The sequence below is a fragment of the Eulemur rufifrons genome, chromosome 7, assembly GCF_041146395.1.
Source record: "Eulemur rufifrons isolate Redbay chromosome 7, OSU_ERuf_1, whole genome shotgun sequence".
NCBI lineage: Eukaryota > Metazoa > Chordata > Mammalia > Primates > Lemuridae > Eulemur > Eulemur rufifrons.
The window spans coordinates 281,629,408-281,647,654 of record NC_090989.1 but is presented as its reverse complement, the minus strand read 5'-3'; the positions used below and the strand labels follow the sequence as shown (position 1 = coordinate 281,647,654).

Sequence of the window (18,247 nt, the reverse complement as noted above, 5' to 3'; positions counted from 1 at the left end):
ATTACAAGACTTGAACATCAAAATTACTCCTTGATCCATAGGCTGCAGAATGGATACTGTGTTAGCAGGCATAAAAACAACATTAATCTCTTTATATATTTCCATCAGACCTCTTGGGTGACCACGTACATTAGCAATGAGCAGTAATATGTTGAAAGGAATCTTTTGCTCTGAGTAGTAAGTCTCAATAGTGGGCTTAAAATATTAAGTAAATCATGCCGTAAACAGATATGCTGTCATTTAGGCTTTGTTGTTTCATTTATAGAGCACAGGCAGAGTAGATTCAGAATAATTCTTAAGGGCCCTAGGGTTTTTAGAATAGTAAATGAGCACTGGCTTTAGCTTTAAGTCACCAGCTGCATTAGCCCCTAACGAGAGTCAGCCTGTCCTTTGAAGCTTTGAAGCCAGGCATTGACTCCTCCTCTCTAGCTATCAAAGTCCTAGATAGCATCTTCTTCCAACAGAAGGCTGTTTTGTCTACATTGAAAATCTATTAGTACAACCACCTTCATTAATTACCTTAAGTAGATCTTCTGGATAACTTGTCGCTTCACCTTGCACTTTTATTTTTATAGAGATGGCTTCTTTCCCTAAACCTCATGAACCAGTCTCTGCTAGCTTCAAACTTTCCTTGTGCACCGTGTTCACCTCTCTCAGCCTTCATAGAATTGAAGAGTTAGGGCCTTGCTCTGGATTAGGCTTTGGCTTAAGGGAATTTTGTGGCTGGTTTGATCTATACAGATCACTACAACTTTCTCCATGTCAGCAATAAGGCTGTTTCACTTCTAATCATTTATGTGTTCACTGGAGTAGTATTTTTAATTTCCTTCAAAAAATTTCCCTTGAATTCACACCAAATTGGGTTTTTGGTGCAAGAGGCCTAGCTTTCAGCCTATCTTAGCTTTTGACATACCTTCCCCACCCACTAAACTTAATCATTTCTAGCTTTTAATTTAAAGTGAGACATATCTGATTCTTCCTTTCACTTGAACACTTAGAAACGTAGAGTTATTGACTGGCCTATTTTCGATATTCTTGTGTCTCAGGGAAAAGGGAGGCCCGAGGAAAGGGGAGAGATGAGGAATGGCTGGTCAGTGGAGCACTGGGAACACACTCAACACTTATTGATTAAGTTTGCTATATTATCTGGGCGTAGTTCATTGTGCTCCAATACAATTACAATCATTACAAAGATCACTGTTCACAGATCACCACAGCAGAAATAACAATGATGAAAAAATCTGAAACACTGCCAAAATGTGACACAGAGACATAGTGAACACATTGTGTTAGAAAAATGGTGTCAAAAGACTTGCTCAACAGAGTTGCCACTAACCTTCAATTTGTAAAAACATAGTATCTTCAAAATGCAATAAAATAACATAAGCCTGTAACCAACTTAAAAATTAAGACAGACCTGGCAAATAATACCTTATCCATGTGAGCAAACGTAACATCACCTATGTCATCATGTAAATGAAATCATGTGCCTTGATGCACATCACCTCTGAGGTATTAACTCGCAAAATATTTATCTTGAATCTCATCATGTGGCAACAATCAAATCCATATTGAGAGATGGTACACAAAACTACTGGCCTGACCTCTTCACAAATGTCAATGAAGTGAAAGACAAAAAAGGCTAAGAACTATTTGAGATTAAATGAGGCAAAAGAGACAAAAAAAAGTAATGTGTTATCTCTGATTGGTGGGGAACAAAAACAGCCATAAAGAACACTATTGGGACAACTGTGGAAACGTACATATGGACTATAGATGAGATTGCTGTTAACATATTAACTGCCTTGTGAGTTGTATTTAACTCACAGAAGTTTTGAGCCCAGGGCCTTGTGAGGCATATGTAACTCATACGTCTCTTCACCCTGGGAGCCTCACCCTGGAAGCCGCGAGAACTATTTTGCAAGTTGCATATTACTCACACACAGAAAACAATAAAAAATAACAAATTTTTCATTAAATTAGAAAGGATCATTTTGTTTTAGAAGTTTTTATTCTATTTTCATAAAACACTGTGGCGCCACGGAAAAAAATTTTTTTTCTAGTGTGGCAGTCAATGTGTTAAATTTCTCAGGTCTGATAACATATTGTATGTCCTTGTTTTTAGGATATTTACACTGAAGTATTTAGGGATGAAGGGTTTCATGTCTGCAATTAATTCTCAAATGTTTCAGAAAAAACTTTACATAAAAAAGAAAGAGATAAATGGTGCAAAATGTTAGCAAGTGCCGAATCTCAGTGAAGGGCATAGCATTCAGTATACAACTTCTGCAATCTGTAAGTTCAAAAGGAAAAAAAGACAGGCTAGCTACATTTGCCCATGGAGTTTTATAATGTACTTCAATTGAACTTGGCTATAATTATTTCTAGTCATGACCTTTATTTAATAAACTGCTTGCTTACAGTCTGACTGTGAAAATACAAACACTGTCACCAGGAGCAATAAGGACAAGAGTTACTGCAGGCACGTTCTCTTCTGTGCATCTTAAAGAACTGCTCCATAACTGCCTTGTGTGGAGGGCAGGCTCCAAGTGAAGATAAATGCCCGACAGCAAGACACTTTTTTTGAATCCTCAAGCACACTTAGCTCCATGAGAAGTGTCAGAGAGAAGCCTGGCAGCCTCAAAGCCATCGCAAATCTCCCAATTCAGAGCATGAAAATCACAGCACGTTAGTGTGAAATACAGGAAGAAAAAAAATTATCTTTGTTAGCTAGGATTCTTAACACTGAAAACTGTTAATCTGAGAAGCCAGGACTGAGGTCTAAAGTTGTTTGTTTAAAATCATACCTGATGGTGAGGGAGAGACTGAGGACTTCAGTGACGTGGAACTGGATGATGCTGAGACAGGCGTGGGGTGGCTCAGAGGTCCTGAAGCAGCTGGCTTGGAGGCGGAAGAAAATGGCAGCATCGAGGGTGTGCTCTGGGAGCTACTAACAGGAGCAGAGGTAGCCACGGCAGTAAACCTGAAAATGGCAGCCCAAACGCCTCAGAAGAGCCTGCTAGAAGATTCTTTCACGCTGGCATGAAAATGTCATCAAAGGATAACTTACTATCCATATTTTTTTGCCTTCAGGAAACAAACGTTCAGCTATTTCTTATAAAAGATGAAAGCTGCAAGGAAACATTTATACTATCGTCTGCTTATTTAGGAATGGATTATTCAACTAAAGTATCAAGTAAGTACTTAACGTGAAGATGTAAGTAAGTTTATCATGATATAAAATACTTATTTTCTACTCTATCTATCAGAGAAAAAAAAAAGAGGGGGATGATAGAACTCAATCATGCATAGGAGAGTTTAGTACCAAAGAAATTATTGAGAACTCATTTTGGGGGATAATCACTTTCTCTGGGGAATGAAAAAGGAAGAGGAAGGCAGGACATTATTTTTAGGATGTTTATGGCCTAAAGGGAATGTAAAGTTAGTTCCACCTAAAGAGCAAAGGCCTGTTAACAATCTAAACACACAGTATTAGATGATTGGTCAGATAAACTGTGGTGCAGTCAACAAAACAGAGCACTATGCAACCATCAAAATGAGGTGGCTGTGCGCCCATCCAATACTAACAGTAATAGTGACACCAGGACCACCACAGCAACAGGTAAGCAGGGGAAAAGCTGGCAGTGTTTACACTCAATTTGGGAGGGGTTACAAGATACAAGGAAGGGATGGCTTCCCTCAAGAGGCTTACATTCTAGCCGGGAGAGAACAAACAAGTAGATAAAGAACCACCGAGCTGTGAGTGAGCTGCAGGACCTAGATCTAGAAGAAACTGGATACCATGCTAAAGATGTGGATTGCTGTCGAAAAGCAGGGAGAAGCCACCAGGGATTGGTCAAGCAGGAGAGTCACCTACTATATTTACAACTTCACAGATCACTTTGGTGGTTTATCGATAACAGTTCAGAGAGAGAGTCAGTGGTAGACACAGGACAGGGGACCACAAGGGATTCATTTCCCTTCCAGGATGTATATTCTGGATTGTTTCCTTTTTAAAAATAAGGAATATCTCCTACACTTATAGTGTGGAAAAGTAAAGCAAGTATTTAAATATAAATGGCTAGAGCTCAAAAAAACACAACACTAGCTATGAGACCCTTTTTGACTCTGTCCACTGATGAAATGCAAGCTTCCTACATTGGTTGAATTTTCACCATTTGCAAGTATTACTTTCAGTAAAAAATTCTATTTAGTAACTCCACTCACAGTGACTGCACTTCCAGCAAACAACATGCAATATTTCTATCCATATAACAGAAGAATCAAACTTTTACAGTGACTTACTTTTCGCTAAGGTTGACCTTGACTGCAGAGGCTGAGGGTGGGAGGGAGGGCTTCATTGTTAAGTTTGGAGCAGACACACTCGGCACTGGTGTGCTTTCCAGGGTAGGCTTAAAACCTGATGATCCAAAGGAGAATGAAGCAGCAGATGGGGCCATAGGTGACACTGCAGGGGTGGGGGCTAGGGAGGCTTTAGAAAGAGGAGCAAAAGAGAAGGTCGATGCACCAGAGCCCAGGGCTGCTTTGGAAGTGTCAGAGCCACAGGAATATGAAGGGGGTTCCCCAGTGGCGGAAGCAGATGATTTCAAGGATGAAGCACCAAAGGAGAACACAGCAGGGGCTCCCCCAGCAGGAAGCAAAGAGAAGGTGGCTACAGGAGCAGCAGGTGATGAAGGTGGCACCGAGGCAGGAGCTGCAGCTGCGGAAGAATCAAGTTTCTGTGGGGCTTGAGAGGAGGTCGGGGTAGTGGGAGTACTTCCTATAATAGAAAAAAAGGAGAAAAAGAAATGAAAAAGTTAACACTGTAACTAATAGTGACGGTCCCTATAATAGAAAGCAGGTGAAAAGGAGTTTGTGGTAGAATGAAGCCAGAAATGATCCTAGTTCAAGAAGCAAAAAAAAAAAAAAAAGGTGGGAATAGAGTTAATGTCAGACTTTCCACATAGGATAAGAGGTATGAAACTTACATCTTGTACAGCAAAAGGAAATGGGGAAAGACATTGGATTAATAGGACTTCGTGGACATTCAACTAAATAATACAGAAAAAATACACTTCTCAATATTATTATGGCCCACAAAACAGTGAAAAATAAGTCATTCTGCAACATTTCACTAATAACCGGGAAAAATTTTTAATCCAGACCTCTACCTTGTAATGTTCACTATAGGCAATTCCAGGTGAATTAAAGATATATACATATAGAAAACCACATATATACATACACCTCAAACAAAGGAGACAAAAGGTGAGTTGGTGTATGTTAGGTCTCTGAGAGTCTAACAACTCAATAAATTTACAAGTGACAAAAAAAAAAAATCACAAAAGAAGGTTAATATTTGTATAAAAAAGGATAAAATAGCTAAAAGGTAAATAAACTAAAAAGATCTGTAGCAAATGACAAATATGTCTTCTAGTTTTAAAAATGCTCATACAAGTTAAGATTAAAAAATTTTAATACTAATAATTACAAGCTGGGAACCTAATTCACACATAAAAAACATAATCTCTCTGTTATCAAAGAAATACAAACTTAAATGAGGAACATTTTTGATTGTCCTCTAAATTATCAAAATTTAAATATGTATAATGCCCTATGTTTGGATAGGTAAAACTAATCTGAAACTCTTTATCACTGGTAGGTAACTAACTTAGCATGGTTTTTTAGAAAGTGTTTTGGCATATCTTACTAATCATAAAAAGTAGACCCAATAGTTCCTCTTCTAAGAATAAAGCCTACAAAAATAATCTAAAAATGAAAAAGACATTGAATACAATCCAAATAGTTAAAAAAAAGTCAATGGAATATTAAGAAATCACTCTTTTAAATGAATCACAAAGATTACATAAGAACCTGGAAAATCCTTACAATTTATAAAACCAGAATACCAATTATGTTTACAAATATGAAGAAAGATGCTTACGAATAAACATTGGAAGAAAATACCGCAAAAGGTAGGGTTAAAATTTTTTCTATTTTCCAAACATTCTATAGGGTGAACACATTAATCTTTAAATCAAATAACTAAAAAAGAAAGAAGTATTTTTGCATCAATACAGTTCCTATTTAAATTAATAGGCCTTGCTTCTTCCAAGTTAGCTGAAATGACAGTTTATCTTTATGGAAAATACTATATTGAAAGCAATGAAATATCTGGGATTCACATATGAAAATACCACTTTCCGAAAACAAAGACTCAGTAAATTGTCACTTTAATGAAAGTATAATAAAGAAGCAAATCTATTCTGTTAATACTTCTTTTACACAATACTTATGGAACCAGTAACAGCTAACTTCTTTAAAGATACAAACAAAAAGATGTTATTAATAAACACTTTCATTAATATTAGTAGACCAACAAATACATACTGGACCCAAAAGAAATCACAGGCATTTTTCCACCAAAAATAGAACTGATTATTTGAAAATGGTCACTCTACTGCTGCTTCTGCTCATTCAGTAAGAATCCTTGGAGCTGAAGCGTAGAAATGGATGGACCTATTAATGGTTCCCTTTCTACACTTCAGCTCCGAGGATTCTGGACCCATTCTTCTGAACCCACGACCCAGGCTTCAGCTAGACTTGGCAAGCTGACAGGACAGACTTTCTCCCTCTTCAGAGGCTCTCTTCCACTTGCTGGAACGTGACTATTACCCCTGGACCAACTGTGGGGGAAGAGGGGAGTTTCTCTAGGAAAGGCTAACTGACCTGTGGTTGTGCTCCAGTGTTTAATGGGCTAGTAGCTAAGTCCCTCACACTGAACTGAACTCAGAAACAAACTTCATCCCACAGGCTCCCAACTTCACATGCCACACTGTTTGTTACAGACAGACCAGGAAATTGGGTATAGGTAGTTCATGGCACCCATGACCACTTAAAGGGGGGGAAAAAAACTCAAAGAGCACACTTACTATGGATAATGGGATATCCTGATACACCACTGGTATAGTCTATGTAAGCCATGTGGTATTGCTTGGGGTACGCACTGCCAGTGGTAGGGCCCAGGTATCTGAGTGGCTGTGTTTATTAAGCACAACTCACTCTGCATTGGGAAGCAATGAGAAAATATACCCTAAGTACTGTCAACCTTATCTAAAACAACTGATCAACATACTTTCTCTTAGATATGGATCTGAGCATACAAGAAAAAAAAATGTTAGTTATATACTCACAGAATTCAAAAAGAGAAATATTAGTGAAATTCCAATATATGAAACAATGCCCTTTTTTAAAGTGTTATATTTTCTTTTCACATGATACAATGTTACTGTGAAAATCTGAAAAATAGAGATGAACATTTACACGTGTACATTTCATTTGTATGAAGAATATGTATCAAAATGTTGACTGTGGCTATTACTTGATGACTGATGAGCTTTAAGTGATTTTGTTTTTCTCCAAGAAACATGTATTACTTAAGTAATATTTTCAAAAAGGAGGAAAAAAATAAACCTAAAGAAAAATGTAAACCAAAAAAATTAAATCCCCATATTCCCACTACCCAGAAATAATCACTACTTAGATTTTAATATCCATCTTTCAAGTACTTTTCTATGTATGTGTTTTTTCTCGTAAAAAAGGGGTTACACAGCATATAGGGCTTTTTCATGACATATTCCACTAACTCATTGTCAATAAATATAACATTTTTAATAGTTACATGGCATTTCACTGTATGAATGTACAATCATTTATTTTTATTTTTTTTTTTTTTTTGAGACAGAGTCTCACTCTGTTGCCCTGGCTAGAGTGAGTGCCGTGGCGTCAGTCTAGCTCACAGCAACCTCAAACTCCTGGGCTTAAGCGATCCTACTGCCTCAGCCTCCCGAGTAGCTGGGACTACAGGCATGTGCCACCATGCCCGGCTAATTTTTTGTATATATATATTTTAGTTGTCCATATAATTTCTTTCTATTTTTAGTAGAGACGGGGTCTCACTCTTGCTCAGGCTGGTCTTGAACTCCTGACCTCGAGCGATCCACCCGCCTCGGCCTCCCAGAGTGCTAGGATTACAGGCGTGAGCCACCGCGCCCGGCCTATAATCATTTATTTTAACCAATCCCCCAAGATTAAACACATTGTCTTCAGGATTCAGAACATTTAATAGGTCTTATAATAGGACATTATTGGTAAATAACCTGATGGGATCCACTTGGTTGATCTTTTTTCTCTAAAGTAATAGCTGAAAAATGAAGCTTGGGGGTGAAGAAAGACAAGTATGTACATATGTGATCAAAAAAAGATATGTCCATGCCCTCCTAAGATAGACTGGCCTGGTTAAGATAACCACTCTGCATCCGTACACCATTTTCATCCTTGGAAATTCTTCTGTGCAAGCCCACGGTACTCCCTGACAGATAAAGCAGGCAGAGGCACGTACCTAGAGACTTGGGTTGTCGCTCTCCTTCTAATGAAAGGCGCTCCGGTGTCTTGATGAGGGACTTAACCCCAGGATTTTGATTGATCATGTAAAATGGACAAAGCACACCATCTGTTGAAAGTAACATGAGAACTGGAGCAGGAGGAAGAGTCTTTTCATCACCTGTTAAAAAAGAAAACAAAAGTGATATAAGAACCAAGTCAAATTGAGGGCCTGGGCCCGGAAGGTAAAGACCGTGCTACGCAAGAAGAGGGCTTGAGGGACTCATCCCAACAGTAGTTCAGGTCAGTTTGCTCCGATTCAGATCTAAACAGCCTTTCACGCATCAGCTATTTAAAAAGAGCCACTGCTACTACTGGATCACGGCCTTCTTGCTGGGCTCTGGCTGGGAGCTCCACTAGGCCCACAGAGGCTCTGACTCTTTCAAAGGTCCCTCAGTTTTTATGAGTGTCTCAGTGTTCAGGAGATAAGTTCAGCATTCCCCTGACTAAGATGGAAGTCTCTAGGAAGTGCTCAGTTTAGTAGAAAATGACAGACTAGACTCCTTGGAAAACACACAGTAGGACATAGAACAAGTCAAACTACTTTATACTTATTCACAGTTGAATCGTAAGTATGTATTTTGTCAATTAAGACTTCAAGAGAATCAGAGCAACTAGGCTAATCAGACCAAACACTCCTGCCCAACCAGGGAAAGAACAAGAAACTTAACAGTGATGATAGGGACACCTCTCTAAACTGAAGCACCAGAGAGCAAAGATGTTTCTTCTGGTCACTTTCACATTTCACTGACTATACTATCACCAAGCTCCCGCAGGGTAGATCTATTCAGAGCACACACCCAGGCCCAATTTGGAAGCCATGGGCTCGAAGTCCTCATTTTCTAATCCTTTCCTTCAAACCAAGTACAGTACGAGATTAGGGTACTGCTCCTTTGGGAGGTCAGTGGGGAAATGGACTGGACACAGAAACCAAGCTATGAAATCCCAACGTTCTATATTTCAACCAGATTTCAAAGTATACAGACATGCACATGTGTACACACACATGTACACATAGCGTGTCTGGCCTTGGGTTCATCAATGAATATCCATTCAAGTTAGTTTAATGCTATCACAGTGCACCCTGTATCACTCTTCAGGTAGAAATGTGCTGCCGGCAGTTAAAAGTACCTAGCAGAGTACTCTGTCACGTACGTAACTGGCTTTTCAATACGCACCATTACTAGAAAGACAATTTCTACTAGGCATGGTGGCTCACGCCTGTAATCCTAGCACTCAGAGAGGCCGAGGTGGGAGGATCACTTAAGAACAGGAGTTCAAGACCAGCCTCAACAAGAGCGAGACCCTGTCTCTATTAAAAATAGAAAGAAATTGGCCACGCCACTAACATAGAAAAAATTAGTCGGGCATGGTGGTAGATGCCTATAGTCCCAGCTACTTGGAGGCTGAGGGAGGATGATGGCTTGAGCCCAGGAATTTGAGGTTGCTGTGAACTAGGCTGATGCCATTGCATCCTAGCTCAGGCAACAGATTGAGATTCTCTCTCAAAAAAAAAAAAAAAAAAAAAAAAAAAGATTATTTCTGCACTAAGCCCCAAGATACACTTACTGATGGCAATTTCCACTTGGTTAGTATAATCTATGGCAACTCCCATGGGCAAGGAGTCATCATTCTTATCTGTCACGGGCAGTTCAGCTCGACTAGAATCCTCCAGTAGCCAAGATTCCCAATTAATCTGGGGAAAAAAGAGAGAAGAAAATGCCAATGTTGGTTATTTGCATTGTTCCTCCTAGCATTATTCAAATAGGAGAAAAGAACAGAGATGTCTCACTTGGTTTAGATTTATTTATGTGTTGACCAGGAGGCTGTGAAATCTGGAAAGATGGTCTGAAAGCCCCAGCAACCCAGAGATTAGTTTCCCAAATCAATCTATCTGTTCCAGTACACCAAGCCCTTGCCTTGTGGATAATCACTATCACGAACACTTTCTGAAGCATCTTCCACTACAACTAGGCAGACTGCTGGCCATGAGGGGCAAATCCAACAGGTGCAATAAGCCAGTCAATGCCTGCTCCCAAACATTTGGGATCGGGACCAGGAACTCCAATTGATTTCTACTCGCAGGGAAGCCTATAAAGCTGGCCTGTGCACACTTGTCTACAGAGACAGAAAGTAAATTTAGTCCTTGTTTTCCAAACTCTTGGTACCAATTCCTCAGAGTGGTCAGTCTTCCTGCCCCTGGATTCCCTGAGAAACCCCTAAGTCTTTCTAGTAAACTCCTCTTTTGCTTAAGTTTGCTTGGATGGGCTCTGTTCCTCCAACAAATGACTCCTGATTTTTAAAAATCACTAACACTTTGTCTAGCTTTCAGTGCTGACCAGAACTGGGCAGCATGAACCACAGGAAAACAGTGCTCAGTGAGTAACAAAGGGAGAAAAACAAAAGGCTGTTCAGGAAAATAGACTGTGATCATACTATAGGGCTTAGCTATGAAATAAATAACAGATATATATTTATATTAACATAAACAAAACTGATTTCAACTTTTAAAGACAATCTACAGGCCAGGTAGGGTGGCTCACACCTGTTATCCTAGCACTTTGAGAGGCCAAAGTGGGAGTTTGAGGTTGCAGTGAGCTATGATGACACCACTACACTCTAGCCCAGGCAACAGAGCAAGCCCCTGTCTCAAAATAAAGTAAGAATAAAAATAAAACTAACAAATCAATAACTAGTGATAAAGCAGATTCTTTAGAGATAAGATGGTAGCCATTACAAGAAAAAGTTTACAAGTTAAAAATGGTTCCCTCTAGAAAGCAGGACTGGAGCAGAACAGGGTTGGACGGGGTGATTCTTTTCGTTTATAAGCTCTTCTCTACTATTTGATTTTTTCAAGCATGTACATAAATTATTTTGATAAAAAACAAGAAGTATATTTTTATTATGTAAATACATAATAGACTTATGCTAATAAGAAATTGTTACTGAAGTCAATCTAAGAGAGACAGTTCTAGAGCAGCAAATCAGACAGCTAAACTCTCGTCTCTCATCCAAAAGTGGCCCAGCCTAGGCACTAAGAGATCCATGCCCCTCAGAGTGGGGCCACCTTGACACCCAGAGAATGACGGACAAATGCTGAATGGTTGAAGAGGCACAAAGTATCTGTGCATGGGATGGGGAAATACTTGTTTCTTATTTACAAGAGTACACCAAACATTTTTAAACTCAAGGCAGAACTTTAAAAAGTTTTCCCTTTCATTGTGCCATAGTCAGTCACCCCGCATAATCTACAAGTAGAAGCTGCACCACTACTACCTCGGCCCGCCTCGGCCCTGCAAGGAAGACAATGTGAAAGGAGGCACTTATATGCATAGGTGCTTTTCTTTTTATGGCATTTTTTCAAAGTCAAACAAAAAATATTTGTGATGAATCACAATTTGGTATGATCTGCATGTTTTCTTCCATAATTGAGGATGGGTTGCAGTTAATTGTATAGCAGGGGCAGGTTCAAGTGATAGGAAGAAAATGATGGTAAAACAGAACAAGGCAGAAAAGCCTCCTACACATCCAGGTTACACTCCATTTGGAGACTGATTACATAGTATGTTTCCACAGACCGTGGATGGATCCTAGAAGAACAGAAAGGCTTCTTATGACAGTGAAGGAACTGCTAAATCTGACACCCATGTTTCTCCAATGCAACAGTCAAGACATTTGGTCCAAGGCACTTTGTCATTTAAGCTTTGCTCTCACCCAGAAACTCATTAAAAGGGATGTGAGCTCATCTAAATCTTAACCACATGGTTAATTCCCCCAAAATCTTTCTTAGGAAAGTATCACATAAAAGTGACAAAAAAGAGAAATTTACCTGATCACTTTGTCGAGCAAGGATACTAACTTCTGTTGAAGCTGCAGATGCTGCCAGCACTAAATCCCTTAAAGAATAAAGCCAGAGACCATTAAATTCAAACACAGCAACCGTTCTAACCTGACTTGGCTCTGTGGTAACATATGAGAGGATTTCCTCCACATCCCAAGGAGAGGGTAAGGTTTTCTACCCAGTTGAAGAAAGGCGTGAAGATTTTAGATATAAAGCTCAACTTTTTAGTTCCTGTGACAAAACCTTGCCGAATCAGCCCACTGCCTACCTACGTGTTAACAACATACAGACATAACAGAATCAAGTCAGTTCACGACAAACACACCACTCAAAAGCATAATAATCATGCTAAAGGAATGGAAGTTTTACTTCAAGTAATCTACCTTTCAAAGAGAAATTTTGCTCTCAGAGGGAAACTTTTAATATATTCCTTAAATGTCAACATTTTCAAAAGTCAAATTATTGAGAAAATTGGGATTTTTTTAAGATTAGTATGTGTTCAATCTAAATAATTCAAGATTGGGGAAAGAAAAGTAGTCAGAAAGACATTATCAAGCATCAGCTGAAAATATGTTCAGAGCATCTCAGTTCCTATTTTCCTCTCTTACAGAGAAGATTTCAAAGTGGAACAAGGTGACTTGGGTGTGACCTGACAGTGGGAGAGGCACCCCCTGCCCAACCCCTCTGCTCACCATTCCTCCATGTAGCTGAGGAAGTAATGATGCTGTCTCTCCGTGCAGCTGCCATAGCAGGGTTCCATAAAGTTCACGAATATCTCCGGGTGCTTTTCCTCTTTTTTCTACAATGAACAGAGCAGGAAAAAAAAATCTCATGTGCAATTTATCTCTAATCCTATGTAGTTAAGAATCTCAAAAGATAAACCATTTAAGTTTTATGAGAAAACACACTGAAAATCTAAGTCCAAATACATGGACACAATAGCACTGAGTAGTGCAAAGACTATAAATGTCACACTGCAGCGAGCTGCATTCAAACTCTATTCGGTCACTTTCCGGCTGTGGGACAAGCACACACAGATTTCTCAACCTCCATGATACTCAGTTTCCTCAATTGTACAATGGTCCTGCGAAGCCTACTTCAGAGGCTATTGCAAGTGCAAAATGAAATACCCATAAAGCATCCAGCCCATGACATAGAACATAAACAGCAGTCAAAAATAAATGCTAATGTTAATGTTATCCCTGAGAATAAGAAAATTCTAATAACTTGAAGTAAGGCATCTCAGTAAACATATTTTTAAAATTCCACCTTAATAGAAACCCGAACAAGTTAAAAACAAGACACCTTTACCGAATATCAGACTGGCAAGGACTAAAAGGTATCACAGCATACAGACACATGTGTTGGGTAGTCCCACTGGTGGTAGAAGTATAAACCAGTACAACTTTTCTAAAAGGTACTTTGGCAATGTTTTCAAAAGCCTATCCAATAAAGCACATATCTCTTGACCTAGGAATTTCATTTCTAGTTATTTATTCCAAAAAATAAACATAATCACATAAAATGTATATAAAAGAATGCACCTTGGCTGGGCGCGGTGGCTCACGCCTGTAATCCTAGCACTCTGGGAGGCAGAGGCGGGTGGATGGCTCAAGGTCAGGAGTTCGAGACCAGCCTGAGCAATGAGCGAGACCTCGTCTCTACTAAAAATAGAAAGAAATTATCTGGCCAACTAAAATATATATAGAAAAAAAAAAAAATTAGCCGGGCATGGTGGCGCATGCCTGTAGTCCCAGCTACTCGGGAGGCTGAGGCAGTAGGATTGCTTAAGCCCAGGCATTTGAGGTTGCTGTGAGCTAGGCTGACGCCACGGCACTCACTCTAGCCTGGGCAACAAAGCGACACTCTGTCTCAAAAAAAAAAAAATAAAATAAAATAAAATAAAATAAAAGAATGCACCATGGCGTTCTTTAAAACAGGGGAAAACTAAAAGCAACCTGAAAATATAACAGTAGAAGAGCTAAATAGATTTTCCATCCAAACAGTTAAATTCAGATTTTATTTACTGACATAGAAAGGTGTTTGTAATTTACTAAGTAAAACAAGGTTGCAAAACAGAATGACAACTCCCACTTTTGTTTTATTTAGACATTTATTTATTTATTTAAATGACCTGGAAATTTGTATACTAAAATATCAGCAGTTATTTCTGAGTGGTAGGATTAAAAGTGATATTTTAAAAATGGCTTTTTGGGGAGTCTTTTTACTAAATATTTTTAAATGTTTTTCTAAACTTTGAAAACCAATTCTGATTTGAAAATAAAAATTTTGCCTCAATTGCTTTTTAAGGCTGGGGCGCACACCAGTAGTCCCAGCAACTTGGGAGGCTGAGGCAAGAGGATGGCTTGAGCTCAGGTTGCTGTGAGCTATGATAACGCCACTGCACTCTAGCTGGGGAGACAGAGTGAGACTTTGTTTCAAAAAAAAAAAAAAAGAAAAGAAAAAAAAAGCCATTTGCAATTTAGTAACACTTTGACGATCTTATAATTAATGTTCTTCCCCTATCTTCACAATGACTCACTTTCTCACACCATTTGGTTCTCTGCTCAAATGACTTCTCCTTAGAGAGGCCGTCCTTGACCACCCAATCTCAATGGCACGCCAGTCGCCATCCATCCCTAACACTGCTGTATTTTCTCCACCACCCTTACCAGTCCTCGATCCCACACTTACTACTGATGAGCACATTGATTAGAATGTAAGATCATAAAGGCAAAGACTTGGTCTTGGTCACTGCTATGTTCTCAGCTTTAATGCAGGACCTAGCACACTGACAGCATTCAATAAATATCTGAATAAATAAATGAAAGAATTTTAAAAATCAATTTTTTTCTTTTCTAAAATTTCCTTATGAGGTTAACCAAGACTCACAGTTTACAGCTTAAGCAAAAGCAAGTTTTATCATTTTTTTTTTAACCTCATAACTAAACAGGAGAACATGTTATAAGTGGACACAACCTTTTTGGTCCCCGGGCCCATGGTGCAGCATTGAAACCTTACACCTGAAGTTGCATAATCACTGTCAGAGGAACCTGAAACGAAAGCCTCCAACTGTTATTAGAAGAGTTTTCTAATTCTCAAAGAACCAAAACATTCCCTTTCACACGCCTACCGGTAGTAGAGCCATCACCACATCTGGAGATGTTTCCAGGGTCCCATCTGCAGCGGCATACACTATTGTGAAGACGTATGTACCAATCCACAGCACATCCAGAACTGAAAGACACATGCCCTAATCAGTAGGTAATAAACATCACAGCAACCAGATACAGCAAAAAGCATCTTATGTTCGGAATATCCATTATATGCAATAATACATAACATACTATGGATAAAAAAATCAAAGTACTATAGTTTAACAAAGGTCCAGATTTCACTGACTAGATACAACTCATAGGCACAAAGACTCAAGAAGCCCAATTTCATCCCAAAGTTGTAGTTTTTCTACTAGAATATAATCAAGGCAAATTATGAAGAATTCTAAGAAAAAGTCGGGATCCATTTCATGTTATTTACCATGAAACACAGGTGTCTCCCAAAGGGTTATCATTTTATACTGATGTAATTAGCTGACTGAAATAGTGGCGTTATTCATGAAGTAGGCACCAACACCTCCGTAAGCAGGTATGTAGGTACATCACATGATTTAGAATTTCTGTAATACAGATGGCACCTCACTGGAGGTCAGCACAACAAGAAAAGCAGCATTACCTCTGACAGGATGATCTGACTCATAAAATGGAGGGCAAGGAATGACCTTTTTTTCCTGCAAAGTCTGAAAGAGATTTGGGGGAAAAAAAAAGTGTCAAATGAAACAATCCCTAAACCAATGAAACATTCAAATCCAATCTGCTCCCCTGGATGCCACCTGTTCCATCTCCTTAGCCAGGAGAGCCTGAACAAAGAACAGTGTTGGCTGCTTCTAGGACCCTAACCTACAGAAATGCATGAACGTGTTCAGATGTAGGTAATGAGGATGTTCAGTGCAATACCATTCATAGAAGCAAAACCCCTAGTACTGACGCAGATGGCCATCAAAAATGGAATAAAGTGTGGCACCTCTACACTACTATGCAGCCACTTAAGAGAATGAAGTGGCTCTATATGGAATGAGATGGAAAAAGACCCCGATATACTAAGCTAAAAAATAAAAAAGGCAAACAAGCAAGCAAGAAAATTAAACAAAATGCATTATCTGTTTACAGGCTAATGACCTAAAAGAGTATGAGCATATGTACCAAATTTCACATAACCATAATAACAAGAAACAAAACATTGACCTCAAGCCTACACCACCATCACCACACTCACCACGCCACACTCACACCCCCTCAAATAGTCTCAAGGAGGAATGCACAACACAGGCCACGACATCGCCTGTGAACCCCTCCTCAGGTCCAGGCTTGAATGGACATATGTGGGTTCTTTGTGAGTCAATTTATACTGAAGAATATTTGTGAATATTACCTCAAGAAAATCACAGGGAGGATGACAGAGTGCACATGCAACAACAGAAGCATCCATTTTCTTTGTTGCCCATAGTTAAAGAAACTGAGTCTTTAAGATGGCCTCGTTAAAAGACAAATACTCTGCTTTAACCCAGAGTGATTTTGCATTATGGCAATAGTTTTGTCACTAACTCCTTTTTCCCTTAAGCTCTGTTTTTATGAAATGAATTAGAAAAATAAAGTTGGGGAACAATGCAGAGTATGATCACATTTTACTTTAAAAAAAGGTGCATGTACACATAGACTATCTACATAAGAATCAGAAAAGTCTGGAAGGCCACCCATGTAACAAAGCACAGTGGGTGCTCCCGAAAGGAGGACTAGGGGATAGAAGGGAGAGTCCCACTTTTTTCTTCATTCACTGATGGATTTTGACAATGAGCATAAATTACTTTTTAGCAGAAAAACAACAAAGACACTCCCAAGCCAACCCAAAAATAGTGGGTGACTTAAGAGAAGTTCTGAAGTTCAAGGTAAGAACTTACAGGAAGATACTGGACCACAGTTCCATTCTGTTTTCCCACTGCCAGCTGCTTTCCTTTGGGGCTCCAGCACACTAAGCAAAGAGAATGCTACCAATTAAAAACTGAAGAAAATGGAGCAAATCAATGAGATCTATTACACACAGCTACATAATCACCACTTCTCATCCCTTGGTCAGTTCATGGAAGTGAAATGAAAAAAGTAAAATCATTTTAACGATACAAGCCAATTATGATTTATCACCAGGCCAATGAATTGAAAGCTAAAAATGCTTTTTCAATAGATTATTGCCCAGAAAGCTGCCAAGTATGGAAAACTCTGTAGTCTTCGGATAACGCAGGGAAAAGAGAGAAGAAGGGTTTCAAATATCAAGAAATCATTCTCTTGCTATTTGATATTTCTAATGCTTTCCTCCCTGAAGGTATAAATGACTGTCAGAATATGATCCCTTCACATCCAGAAACAATTATTCTTCAAACGCAGTTCTAATCCAGCCGTACCAAAATATTTCTCCAGAAAACCCAAGCACATTCAGGTTAAATCATGTATGCTGTTTGGCTTCAAGGACATTAAACTACAGAAATAAAGAATACTCTTTATTTCTACCCACAAAAAACAAAAAACTATCCATTTTTACTTCCAGAAATTAATTTTTAAACAGATTACCATTACTATATGTTATAGTGTGAAAGCCTTTGTTACCCACCAGACGTTACTGCTACCGTGGAAGGAAGAGTTGCACACACTTTCACTGTTTCTGTGACTTGTAGGACAGCGATACCACCATCAGCCAGACAAACTGCCACCATGGAAGGGACAGTGGGGTTCCACTTCATATCGATCACCATGCCTCCTGCATCTTTCAAAAGCTTATGATAGGCAAATGGGCGTTTCTGCTGTTTAGCCTTTTAAACAAACAGATAATAGCAAAATAAGTTAATAAATTAATAAA

At 39.0% G+C, this 18,247-nt stretch overlaps 1 protein-coding gene across 3 annotated transcripts in view; it reads right to left on the bottom strand.

Annotated features, from left to right (window-relative positions):
* The window catches only part of NUP214 (nucleoporin 214), an 89,151-nt gene that overhangs the window by 67,241 nt on the left and 3,663 nt on the right, over positions 1-18,247 (bottom strand). For 2 of the 3 annotated variants that reach the window (XM_069476971.1, XM_069476972.1), the window contains exons 4-13: positions 18,002-18,200; positions 17,298-17,368; positions 16,016-16,079; positions 15,417-15,520; positions 12,976-13,082; positions 12,272-12,338; positions 10,012-10,138; positions 8,402-8,563; positions 4,306-4,780; positions 2,808-2,983 (exon numbers count right to left, since the gene is read on the bottom strand). In XM_069476971.1, coding sequence (XP_069333072.1) covers positions 2,808-2,983; positions 4,306-4,780; positions 8,402-8,563; positions 10,012-10,138; positions 12,272-12,338; positions 12,976-13,082; positions 15,417-15,520; positions 16,016-16,079; positions 17,298-17,368; positions 18,002-18,200 — 1,552 coding nt within the window. The remainder of the gene's footprint in view (positions 1-2,807; positions 2,984-4,305; positions 4,781-8,401; positions 8,564-10,011; positions 10,139-12,271; positions 12,339-12,975; positions 13,083-15,416; positions 15,521-16,015; positions 16,080-17,297; positions 17,369-18,001; positions 18,201-18,247) is intronic. The other variant, XM_069476973.1, reaches the window with a different exon arrangement.